This window comes from Rhinoderma darwinii, chromosome 4 (assembly GCF_050947455.1).
Source record: "Rhinoderma darwinii isolate aRhiDar2 chromosome 4, aRhiDar2.hap1, whole genome shotgun sequence".
NCBI classification, from domain to species: domain Eukaryota; kingdom Metazoa; phylum Chordata; class Amphibia; order Anura; family Rhinodermatidae; genus Rhinoderma; species Rhinoderma darwinii.
Genome location: NC_134690.1, coordinates 150249879 through 150263619, shown reverse-complemented (window position 1 = coordinate 150263619; position 13741 = coordinate 150249879). Strand labels below are relative to the sequence as shown.

General features: G+C 38.3%; 1 protein-coding gene across 2 annotated transcripts in view; it reads right to left on the bottom strand.

Moving 5' to 3' along the window:
* Positions 1 to 6825: 6825 nt before the first annotated feature.
* ATP11B (ATPase phospholipid transporting 11B (putative)) overlaps positions 6826 to 13741 on the bottom strand; it is a 178029-nt gene continuing 171113 nt past the window's right edge. The window contains exons 29-30 of one of the 2 annotated variants that reach the window (XM_075861675.1): positions 13437 to 13570; positions 6826 to 7301 (exon numbers count right to left, since the gene is read on the bottom strand). In XM_075861675.1, coding sequence (XP_075717790.1) covers positions 7220 to 7301; positions 13437 to 13570 — 216 coding nt within the window. In that variant the 3' untranslated portion in view covers positions 6826 to 7219. Of the gene's footprint in view, positions 7302 to 12194; positions 13571 to 13741 lie in introns of those variants that run through there. The other variant, XM_075861674.1, reaches the window with a different exon arrangement.

Sequence of the window (13741 nt, the reverse complement as noted above, 5' to 3'; positions counted from 1 at the left end):
TAAAAACGCTTTTTTTTCAAAATTATTTGTTTTTTGTGTCTCCATATTTGAAGAGCCGTAACGTTTTTATTTTTTCGCCGATGCGGTTGTATGAGGGCTTTTTTTTTGCGGGACGACTTGTAGTTTTTATTGGTACCATTTTGGAGTAAATGTGACTTTTTGATCACATTTTTTTAAAGTCAGGATTCACAGAAAACAGCAATTTTTCTGTCATTTTTAATTTAATTTTTTACGGCGTTCACCGTGTGGGTTAAGTAATGTAATAGCTTTATAGTCGGGGTCGTTACGGACGCAGCGATACCAAATATGTGTAACTTTTTTTTAGGCTTATTAATAGTAAAGCATTTTGTAAGGGGAAAAAGTGGGTTTTTCATTTTTTTTTTTATTACATAGTTACATAGTTAGTACGGCTGAAAAAAGACATGTCCATCAAGTTCAACCAAGGGACGGGAAAAGGGAAGGAAAAATTTCTACACATAGGAGCTAATATTTTTTTGTTCTAGGAAATTATCTAACCCTTTTTTAAAGCCATCTACTGTCCCTGCTGTGACCAGCTCATGCGGTAGGCTATTCCATAAATTCACAGTTCTCACTGTAAAGAAGCCTTGTCGCCTCTGCAGGTTGAACCTTTTTTTCTCCAGACGGAGGGAGTGCCCCCTTGTTTTTTGAGGGGGTTTTACAAGGAACAGGATTTCACCATATTTTTTGTATGTGCCATTAATATATTTATATAAGTTAATCATGTCCCCACTTAGTCGTCTTTTTTCAAGGCTAAATAGGTTTAATTCTTTCAAACTTTCCTCATAACTTAAATTATCCATGCCCCTAATTAGCTTCGTTGCTCTTCTTTGTATTTTTTCCAACTCCAGGGCATCCTTTCTATGAACTGGAGCCCAGAACTGAACTGCATATTCTAGATGAGGCCTCACTAATGCTTTGTAAAGTGGTAATATTACATCCCTGTCCCGCGAGTCCATGCCTCTTTTAATACACGACAATATCCTGCTGGCCTTTGAAGCAGCTGATTGACATTGCATGCTGTTATTGAGTTTATGATTTACAAGTACACCCAGATCCTTCTCAACAAGTGAATCCGCCAGTGTAGCTCCCCCTAGGACATATGATGCATGCAGGTTGTTGGTACCCAGATGCATAACTTTACATTTATCTACATTAAACTTCATCTGCCAAGTGGACGCCCAAACACTTAGTTTGTTTTAAATCTGCCTGTAATTCATGAACATCTTCCATAGACTGAACTATATTACATAGCTTGGTGTCATCTGCAAAAATAGAAATAGTGCTATTAATCCCATCTTCTATATCATTAATAAATAAGTTGAATAATAGGGGTCCCAGCACTGAACCCTGGGGTACACCACTTATTACCGGGGACCATTCAGAGTAGGAATCATTGACCACAACTCTCTGGATACGGTCCTTGAGCCAATTCTCAATCCAATTACAAACTATATTTTCTAAACCTATAGTCCTTAATTTAACCATTAGGCGTCTATGGGGGACAGTGTCAAATGCTTTTGCAAAGTCCAAAAACACTATATCCACAGCGGCCCCTCTGTCTAGGCTTCTGCTCACCTCTTCATAAAAACAGATCAGGTTAGTTTGACAACTTCTGTCCTTAGTAAAACCGTGCTGGCTGTCACTTATAATGCTATTTATTGTCACATAATCCTGTATATAGTCCCTCAATAGCCCCTTAAACATTTTCCCCACGATGGATGTTAAGCTTACTGGTCTATAATTACCCGGGGAAGACAAAGAGCCCTTTTTGAAAATAGGCACATTTGCGCTGCGCCAGTCCCTTGGCACTATACCAGTCACTAGAGATTCTCTGAATATTATGAAAAGGGGGACAGAAATAACTGAACTAAGCTCTTTAAGAATTCTAGGGTGTAACCCATCTGGTCCCGGGGGTGTGCCAGGAGAACACTACTTACTGAAATACATAAGGTTGTCACGATGCCAGAATTTGGACTTCGATACCGATACTTCGTGTAGTATTGTGATGCTTGTTACCAAAATGCTACTTTGCCAATAATAATAATAAAAAGAAAGTTCTTTCATTTTATGATATGAGGCACGTGGTGTGATGAATTTTGAACTTCCATGCACCTCACATTAAGGCCTTATTCACATGAGCGTATTTCACATCCGTGTTACGCGCGTTAAAATAACGGACGTCACACAAATGTATGCAATTCAATGTGGCCATTCAGACACTGTTTTTCATGCAGCGTGTGTCTGTTGCGTGAAACTCCTGCATGTCCTATTCTGGTGCGTTTTTTGCGCATCATGCACCCATTTAAGTCTATGGGTGCGTGAAAGAAAAAAAAAAAAGCACACGGAAGTAATACGTGGGCAGTGTGTGATTTACGCAACAGTTGCTAAAAAAAAAATGAGGAAAAAACCCCCCACCTCCTTCAGTTTATTTTGCAGACATGCACTGTACACAGATGTCACAGGGAACTGCAACAAGAAAAACGCTGTGTTTTTTACGCACTCAAAACTGACACGTTCGTGTGAATAAGGCCTAATAGTAATTAACCCCATCATGCTCCTCAGTCGTAATGGACAACATTGGGTTAATGTGAGGTACATGATGGGGTTAATTAGTATTAATGTGAGGCCTCATTTACACGAGCGTAACATACGCGCGTGCTTTTCACGCGTGTCGTACGCACCTATGTTACTTTATGGGGCAGTGCAGACGATGCGTGAATTTTGCGCAGCGCGAGTGCGTTGCCAAAAACTCACGACATGTTCTATAATCGTGCGTTTTTCGCGCATCACGCACCCATTGAAGTCAATGGGTGCGTGAAAACCACGAAGGTCGCACGGAAGCACTTCCGTGCGAACTGCGTGATTCGCGCAAGTGCTGTCAAACTGAATGTAAACATAAAAGCACCACGTGCTTTTCTGTTTACAAACATCCGAACGGAGTGTCTTAGACCTGAGCGAACCGAACTTTACCGGGTTCGGCCGAACTCGTTTTGACCGAACCCGGCAGGAGACAGTCACTGTGCAGGGTGCTGAAAGAGTTTAAACTGGTTCAGCACCCTGGACAGTGACTTCCGATCACAATATACGTGAACGTGTAAAAAAAAAGTTCTGACTTACCGATAACTCCCGGCTTCTTCCTCCAGTCTGACCTCCCGGGATGACAATTCAGTCCAAGTGACAGCTGCAGCCACTCACAAGCCAAGCACAGGCTGCAGCGGTCACATGGACTGCCGCGTCATCCAGGGAGGTGGGGCCAGATGTCAAGAGAGGCGCGTCACCAAGGACGCGTCACCAAGGCAACGGCCGGGAAGTTCTCGGCAAGTACGAACCTCTTTTTTTTTAAACAGGTTACTCGATATGGTGATCGGAATTCACTGTCGAGGGTGCTGAGTTACTGCCGATCAGTTAACTCTTTCAGCACCATGGACAGTGACTGACGTAGACTAGCCTCATCTCTATGATGGCGGCTGCGCGAAAATCACGCAGCCGCGCATCATACACGGATGACACATGGAGCTGTCAAGTGCCTTTTGCGCACGCAAAACGCACACGCTCGTGTAAATGAGGCCTGAGGCACATGGAGGTTCAAAATTCATCACACCTCGTGCCTCACATTAATAAGTGAAAGAAAGCAGTTTTTATTTTATAACAGCGTAAACATCAGAAAATAACGCTATAAATGTGTTATTATGGCCACGACAATACCAAATGTGTATATTTTATGTATTGAGACTTATTTGAATGTTTAATGTAAAAATGTGTACTTTTTTTTTATTTTACATTACTTTATTTTTTTTTACTTTTTAATTTTTAAACTTTAATGTACTGGCATATATCTGTATGCCAGTACATTAGCCTGCCCATTTATGGTATATCCCTCGATCGTGTCACAGGTGCCGTGATCCAAAGGGCATCCACCTTCTCATTTACCCCTTGAATGCTCTGGTCAGCTATGATTGCAGCATTCAGGGGAATAGCGGCAGAGATGAGATTCCTCACATCTCCGCAGTAGCGGGGCTGCGGCTGTGTAATACAGCCATTACCCTGCTCCTGACAATAAGTGGGCGCAGTCAGCCTGAAACAATGATAATGTACTGAAGACAGAACATGGGGATGTTTTGCAGTGCGCCCGCCATGTTCTTTCTTCAGTGCCAGAAATCATTAGTGCAGCGCCGGTCGCACCACATCAAGCTGACCGCACGCCATTGTCAGGACTCAGGAGCGGGGCATGGGTTGTATTAAACATGTATCAGACAGCCGCAGCCCCGCTCTAACAACATTCATGTATTACTATACTTATAGCTTAGTATCAAAATACACAAAATAACGGCATTGAACCATTTGAGGGTGCACGGTATCGAAGTTTCGATGCATCGTGCAACCCTAGAAATACATAGCGCCTACTATAAAATTTGGTGGAGGAATAATGATCCGGGGCTTTTTTGAGCTTTGGAGTTGAACACTTATTTCCAGTGAAGGGTAATACCAGCATACACAGAAAAATCAGACAATTTGATTCTTTCAACTTTCTGGTAAGTTTGGGGAAGGCCCTTACCTGTCCCAGCATAACTGTACCCCAAGGTCCGACGTTTTCGTTGTAGAGGAACTCGAGTAGCCTACACAAAGCCCTGACCTCAACCCCATAGAAAACCTTTGAGATGATTGGGAACGCCGATTACAAAGTCAGACTAAATGTTCTTTTGACTGAATAGGCAAATTCCCAGAAACGCCAAAATCGCAGCCATGGTTTTGGAATGGTTTGTCCAAGAAGCTCATATAGGTGTGATGGTCAGGTGTTCGCATACTTCTGTTCATATAGTGTATACACACATACATACAAATACACCAATGATTTCTATTTTATATACTAAAAATGTTAAGATTAGACAACACAAACTTAATCTGTCGATTAATTAAATAAAAGATTAAGGGGACATACAATAAAAAGGTATGTGTTTAGGATGTAAACATTTTAATAAAATAATATGCAGTAAACATAATAGTAAATCTTTGGGAGAAAACAGGGTTTCAAAGTATATGTCATAATACATTAAACAATTTGCCTGAGTTTTACAAAGGTTGTGGTTGCTACTGTGTTAAAGTAGAGCATTCAAAAAAATTGTATACCATTAGGATGGAAGAAATTCTCTTTTTGGCATGTGAAGCAGTGACTAAATTTGACACGTTGAAAAAATAAATGTCTTACCTGATTTGAACTGTGGTTTAACGGAACTTAGAATTGCTAAATAAAATATTAATGCAATATAAATATAGAACATTAACACTGTTAAAGGGAATGCATCACCTATATTGTTCTTTCCTAATTAAAGCCAGATAGTAAAAATATTTTTTTCTAATTGGTTTTTATTTTTTGATTGTAGATTTTTTTTTTCTGTACATGATTATAGGGGTAGCCATCTTGCCTGAGCTGCTGTTAACAGTATTTCGAGATATGCTTTAGAACAGCCCTTAGGAACCTGTGAAGGAGGGTACTGATTGACTCCTATGGAAGAGTTTTCTAGGCATGCTCTATGACCTGGTTCAGACGTCATCGTACAGGAAGGTCAATGGTGGATCCTGTGTTATGTATATAGAGCTGTTACCTGTCATTGTAATCCCGCCTATGATGATAATGCAATGACTGTTGAGAAGTGATCTCTATAGAACAGGAAGAGTCAGTCTATTGTGAGGCTCAGTGAACAGAGTGAAAACTGCTACAATTTAGGAGAGCTTTTTAAATATAGACAGAATATTTAAAAAAAAAATAAAATAAAATAAATAAAAAAAAATATTACAAAATACCTTTAAAACTTGATTTATACAATAGATTATTTTTTGATGACACATTCCCTTTAAAGAGCAGTTAGAAAAAACAGGTAGGGTTTCTGAATCACCTTGGTCTAACCGATGATGAATTTCCAAAGGTAACAGGCAGTAGTGCAACCATTACAGTGCCCTTAAATGCGGTCAGCCAGTTTTCCAGAGACTCTGAATGGCTTTTAAATCTGCTTAGAACGCATATTTATATGGTAGATGTTAAATCAAGGTAAGTTCATGCACAAGGGGCAACGTGACATATTTCTAGATATTATTTTATTATGTCACATTTAAATGTATTTTTGTACTTCTAGCTTTGGCAGTATAATCAGAGCAGTTAGCTCTACTAATGCCAAACTGCCCAATGAATTAGGAGAAAACTATCCAGATTAGACTATGGACTAAGGTGGAGATTTATCAAAAGTAGTTAAAAAAAAAAAAAGTAGAGTAGTTCCCAAAAGCAAACAATCAAAATCCATCTCTCATTTACCAAAAACACTTTGGAAAATGAGAGCTGAAATCGGATTATCCCCCATAGTCTTTTAAATGTAACATGATAACATAACAGGGTCTTGTGCCGTTACCTCATATTAGGCCTATTTGACAGAGATGTAATACAGAAACATTTTGCCTATGTGATGTTTGCAACATCCAGACCCTCTTAGATTCTACTAACCTAACCACCTTGGATCACAATAAGATTCTTTGGTGATGTAACTTCAGAAAACCTGCATGAGATCAGGGTGTTGCAGCGATAATATGCACAATAGCAAGACTGTATTACGGCCATTTGAAACTGCCCTATATGTATATATTGTGATTCAATATATGTGTGTCTAAAACACATTGGGGGAAATTTACTTTTCCCTGCCTGCTGTTTAAAATATTGAGGTTATCAACAAAAACAACACTAGTACCATACACATATCTAAATGAATTTAAGACTCACGAAAAACCATAACTTCAGCTTAAAAAGAAAATTCAAAAACAAAAAAAATGAAACAGGTCAATAAATATGTCTGCATATAGCAAGGCAAAACATATTGCACAAGAATGAGAACAGTTCACTTTGTATAAATATAATGCAGAATAAATTCTTTGATCACTGTAAGGTGGAAACATTCTTATTGCCAATAAATTTGTTGATCATCATCAAAGTGCAACAGATATACATTAATGGGAACCCCTATTCGGAGGTCAGATTATTAGAGAAGGCTTATCACTTGCTTTTACAAGCACGAATGGTATTCCACATTATAGAGGTATGTGAAAAAATGTCACATTGGTTGATATAAGACAAGCAATTCAGGTGTAATAAATATGATAAGGCGGTTATGTACAGGACGACTGGAAAGACATTTATACCAGTAAGACCTCCCCTTTAGCATGTAGATGAATCCATGGCCGAAAGAGTCAATATGCTTCTGTCATTTGAATAGTAGGGATCCATCTCACTCCAAGATCTAGAGCAACAAAAGGAAACAAATGGGCAATCTAGAAACCTGTATACAAATATGTGAGTACACCTTATAAGACACAGGGGTGTTATGTGCCGCCGAGATGCTTCACTAATCTCAGAAATAGTCAAAATGTAGAGATAGGCACATAAAAAAATAATAGACAACAACCTGTTAAAGTTAAAAAAAATATATATTCTTTGTATAAATATTGCAATATACAAACTCACTATAAAAGTAGTGCAAAAGTGTAAAAAAGTAGTCACCCCATATGGAGATGTCCTTTCACTCAGATAGGCCGGTAAGATGTCTTGTTTTCCGGACTAGAGTTCTGGAGGATTTCAGCAGAGACCTACCTAGAGGGTAAGATGGCGTTTGTCGCACCTGGTGTAGTAAAATGCCGCCTTACCCTCCACGTAGGTCTCTGCTGAAATCCTCCAGAACTCTTGTCCGGAAAACAAGACATCTTACTGGCCTATCTGAGCGAAAGGACTTCTCCATATGGGGTGACTACTTTTTTTTACACTTTTGCACTATTTTTATAGTGATTTTGTAGATTACAATATTTATATAAAGAATATATCTTTCTTCAACTTTAACAGGTTGTCGTCTATTATTTTTTTTTATGTGCATATCTCCACATTTCAATCTAGAAACCTCCAATGTCAATAGAATTACTATGTGTCCTAATTTTCTTCATTGGAGAAGGATTCTTGGATACTGAAGGCAATTTTTTTTTTAGTTAAGGATTAAGTGGTTGAAACAGTTTAAACTATACAATAATAATATCCTTGAGATTTAAAGTGAACAATAACATAAATCAAAGCATAAATGGACAGTAAACATACGAGTTTTGCCTATTCTCCACAAGCATTCAACATTTATAAATTAAATGTGTTTTCCAGTCACTAAAAATTACATTCCACTTTACTTAAATTATGAAAAATGTAACTTTTTTTATTTGACCTCTAGTACCAGTATCCCCCGTTTCTCAGAGAACCATTCAGAGTCTGGAAGGATCAGAATGGTAATAGGTTATGTGACTAAAGGGCTTTGCTTGCATTGAGAGGAGGATGCAAGCCCCTTTGTTACATGATCTACGTTGTGTCGACACAGAAGGAAGGGGGAGCAGTTTGCTCTGTGCAGAAAGGCTGTGACATCTGGCAAGAAGAATAAAAGAAATGACACTACTTCTGGCCCTTTCTGACTCTGAAAGGATCTCTGAAAAGTTGGGAATTTTGATACTAGAGGTATATTATGAAACTTAGAGACTACATAAGGAGATGGGCGCTGTAATGTAGGTGACAGCAGTGCTTTTTATTTAGAAAAACAATCTATTTTTACCAGGTTAGGAGCGATTTTAGCTTTATGCTAATGACTTTCTTAATGCCCAACTGGGCGTGTTTTTACTTTAGACAAAGTGGGCATGCTACAGAGGAGTGTATGACGCTGACCAATCAGCATCATGCACTTCTCTCCATTCATTTAGTCAGCTCATAAGGATCCTGCTAGATCACTATGTGCTGTCTTATAGTGACACATTAACGTTACTGAAGTGTCTTGACAGTGAATAGACATTCCTTCCAGCCAGGACGGGATGTCTATTCACAATCCCGATACTTCGGTAACGTTTCTGTGGTACTTACAGCAGAGCAAGCGTAATCTCGCGAGATCACGCCGTAAATGACAGGTTACAGCGAGATTACACTTTGCTCTGCTATAAGTACTACAGAAACGTTAACGAAGTGTCGGGATTGTGAATAGACATCCCGTCCTGGCTGGAAGGAATGTCTATTAATTGTCTAAACACTTCAGTAAAGTTAATATGTCAGTATAAGACAGCACATAGTGAATAACGCAGTGTCACTATGCGCTGACTAAATGAATGGAGAGAAGTGTATGACGCTGATTGGTCACTGATTGGTCAGCGTCATACACTCCTCTGTACAACGCCCACTTGTTCTAAAGTAAAAACATGCCCAGTTGGGCATTAAGAAAGTCATTAGAATAAAGCTAAAATCGCTCCTAACGTGGTAAAAATAGATCATTTTTCTAAATAAAAAGCACTGCTGTTACCTACATTACAGCGCCAAACTCATTATGTAGGAGATAGGGCACTTATAATGTGGTGACAGAACCTCTAAGTTAAGAGGAATGTGATTTTTGGTGGCTAGTAAAACCCTTTTAAAGGCCATGTACACCTTTGAAAGACATTTTTATAAAAAAAAAACTATCAGTTTGTTTGGTGCAACGTTCTAAATACTTTTTATTAAAAATTATTTTTACTTTTTCAGATACAGATGCTTTATATCCTGTATACAGAGCAGCTGTAGCTTGCACTGAGACCTGAATCCGTCAGGTCAGCGACACGGACATGTTCAGGGTCAGCAGGTCCTGCTTTATGACATGCAGGATCCACCTGTTACCGATCACATCTAAGTTATGAACTTAAATGTGATCCGCAAAAAGGTCGATCCTGCGTGTCAGACACGCAGGACCCGCTGTCACTGAACCAGTCAGGTTCAGTGACGGATACAGGTTTCAGCGCTAGATACAGCTGCACTGTATACAGGATGCAAAGCAGCTGTATGTCAAAAACGAAAAATAAGTATTTAGAAAGTTGCACCAAACAGATATTTTTATTTAAAAAAACCAAAAACGATTTCAAAAGGTGTACATAGCCTTCAAAGAATACGTTTACCTTTTACAATTTTACAACTTCACCTTACACAGAGTTAGCACCTACATTATTGTCCACAGCTGCATTCACAGTGCTGTACAGTAATCTGTTGTAAGAAAAATGATCTGTGCCACTGCAGAAAACGAGCTCAGCTAAGCTGTTAGGGCTGTTTGAAATGATAAATGCGTCTAATAAAGACCAGCAGAACTGTGAGTGCTGCTCTGGGATATAACGACGGCATTCTGGACCAGTGCAACATTGAAAACGCACAGTATTTATAAAATAGCTCAACTTTTTCTTGTTATAAGAAACAAGCATTTCTTTCTATCGGTGCGATAGGGGTGCAGTAAGACATTGTACCATATCTTCCCTAATGAACACGGAATAAAGGGGAGCAATCTAAACATCTGTGCGTGCGTTGCCCAACAAGTTCCTATATATTACAAATGGATTTGGCATCCAAAGTGCTGCTGTGAGGAGCTGAACACTGTTCGGAAATAAAAAGATAAGTGCAGGTAGAGCAGTCAATCTTACATTCTGTAAGAGACTAACCTGGTAATGTCTTAAAAACAAGTGTTCAAATGCATTAATAACCAAATGGAATAAAGGACAACTGCAGTACAAGTAAAATGTCCACTTCACAGAGACAGCCTTTTCATGTGCCAGCTGGATAGTGTCATATAATAAAGAAGTTTCCCATAATCATCAGGATAGGTGATAAATGCGTAATCTGTGGGGATCCAATCGCTGGAACCCACACCGACACTGAGTGACCTATGTGAATGGAGCGGTATTGCACATGCTCGGCCACCGCTTCATTTACTTTCTATAGGGCTGCAGGAGATAGCTATAGAAAATGATGGGTGGACCCGACACATCCAAGTGGGGTCCGCACTCTATGACGTCCATATTCCCTGATGAGGCATATGGACAAGGGTTGTCATGATAGGACAACCCCTTGAAAACATTGCTACTTTGTTGGACTGATCCAGCTAATTTTTTTTGCTTTGTTCTATTTTTACGTTTTGTTGCTACCCGACACCTTCAATGGAATGAATCATCTCCAAGAACAGCAGAATACAATAAATGGTTTTGTATGTCAGCTTTTGCACAGCATTCTCTGTCTGCAGTTGAATTTTAGGTGGACTGTTTATAGAGCACAACAATTGTCCTTTAAAAACAAGGCAGCCTCCATGCGTTTTCGATAATCATAAAAGAGAAAGTTACCCCGCATTGCATACGGCATAATACAGTAGAATTGCAGGTGAAATTAAGAAATTTTACAGCTACTCCAGTACTCCACTCCTTTATAGTAGATGGAACCACATTATTATGCAGTATGCAAATACAGATATAATCGAATATGATAGAGGAACACAGTTACAAATTACTTTAACCACATCATTATAGCAGGAGATTCCCAACACCAATTTTCAAAAGCAAGCAGTGCAAATAAAGATCAAATTGATTCACTCACTTATGGCTTATAGGAGATAGCAACAGACCCTGTAAGAAATTAATAAGCCTGCTAGATCATTAATAAGATAACTTATTAATGTAAATCATCTTCCTTGTAGGTGTACAGTGAAATCTCTGTGCGCGCCATAAAATTATTTGACATTATGTGCTCACATTTTAGACACAAGGAACCAGCATTGTAGTATAAAGACACTCTTAAGAAGTTTTGATGATCTGAATTAATTTAAGGATATAGAACCCACTGAGTAGTTATGCTATGCCAGTCTACTGGAAAAAAAAGCCTTTAAAAGAAAGGCATCAGCGGCACGTATTTATTATGAACATGCTTAGATAAATGCTGTTACTGTTACAACAGATATACATATATATACACACACACACACACACATAGTTTTTATATATGTATTCTGCTTATAGTAGCCATTTAGATTAAGATTGATCTCACTGTATCACTAGGAAGCCAAATTTAAAGTGGCAACATATAAGGCAAATAATCTTAGAACAACAACTCTGTGGGAACCATCGCTCAAACTAAAATACCGATTTTTTTTTTTTGATTTTTTTTTAAAACACCATTACAAATCGTCAGAAAGAGTAAGAAGCCAGAAGTGAAAGATTGAAATATTACAAGCAAATGTTTACAAAACACCAGAAACCGATTTTCCATTTGGCCAAACAAAAAAAGCATTTGCGACTTTGTAAATATGCATTTATTTATGAAAATGGAGATATTAAATAATACTAAAAAAAATTACTGTGTTTGTTTATAACATGTTCTTTATAAATATTTACTCTTCTTGATGCTTTGAGCTACACAGACATTTAAATAAAAAATATGCATTTTATAACTTGTCATTTAAGTTCTAAATATAAAACAAAAACCTATTTGCATATTGCTCATTGGAAACAGACATTGACATAGAAAGTAATGAACAAAACGAGGAAATTAAAGTGAACCTGCAGTCTATACATGGGGCTGAAAGAATACATTTAAAACTGTTGTCATCTGTTAACTAAACCTAGTGACACCACTGAAGATCTAAAGGGCCTGAGAAATCAAAAAATGGCCTTGATGCCCTTAGCAACCAATCAGGGTTCTACTTCACTGCAGTGAAACAAAGCGTGACCTCTGATTGGTTGCTGTGGGCAATAAGGCCACTAGACATGTTTCAGACCTGAATAATATCACTGTAGACATTTTATGGGCAGCATTGTTGTATGTATATGTTGACACTAAAATGACTCATGTTTGGAAATTTTCCCTGGGGCTGTATACCGTGGAATGTAGATCATCTGTCAACACTGACTAAATTAAGAGGCAAAAACCTATGTCATAACCCCATAGTAATTTACAATGTGAATATCACACCATAAAAAATATAAATCAATATAATATTTTCTCTCATCATATTTGTGGGTTTAAGCAATGAATGAGATATGGACTGTAGACAGACGATTGATACACAACAGACTTTTTAGAATGGGTAATTCCAGCTGCTGTTCACATGCCATTCTATTAATTTTTTTTGTTTATTTTTTTTTTTTAGAAAATAAAATCTTTCATATTGACATAAGAAAAAAAAAAATCTGTTATGTATCAATGTAAGAACCAAAGCCCAAAATGTTCATTAAAGGTTCCAAATAATCAAAAACAGTCATACAAGGAAATGTTACCCATTACAGAATTATGCAGACAAGATGCCAACAAAAACTGAAAGAAAAAAAGCCACACAAAAAGCCACCCAGAAAAGATGCCTTACATATATATTAAAATGTACAGAAGACATTGGAAATTAAATAAGAGTAAGAACAGTTCACCAACTCATATTGCTCCACCTGGCTATCAATACCTATGAGCATTGTATTTCTCATTAAACCCCCAAGAGAGAGACGCCCCCTAGTCATCTAAAGCTGCAGGTTCATCATTTTCCAGTTTATAGGAGAAGCGTTGGCAGCAAAGGCTATTTAGAGAGTTTCCACACCTGGTGACCCGTGGCGCAGTGCATCGCCCCATCACTCGGTCCAGCAGTCTTCTAAAAGACACGCATGCGGTCTCCCCGCTTGTGTAGCAGCACATTGATTCCAAGCAGTTGATACCTGATCCTGTCTCAGTAAGCTGAGGAGGAGATAGAAATGTGACAGCAGTAGGATGTTACAAGTGTACTTATATGGTTAGCAGATATAGAAACATTTATGAAATCAGGTCTCAAGGAAAAACAAAAAGATGCCCTAAACAGATGTTAAGAAACAAATACAGCTGCCAAGTATAAAGACATTAGCATCACAT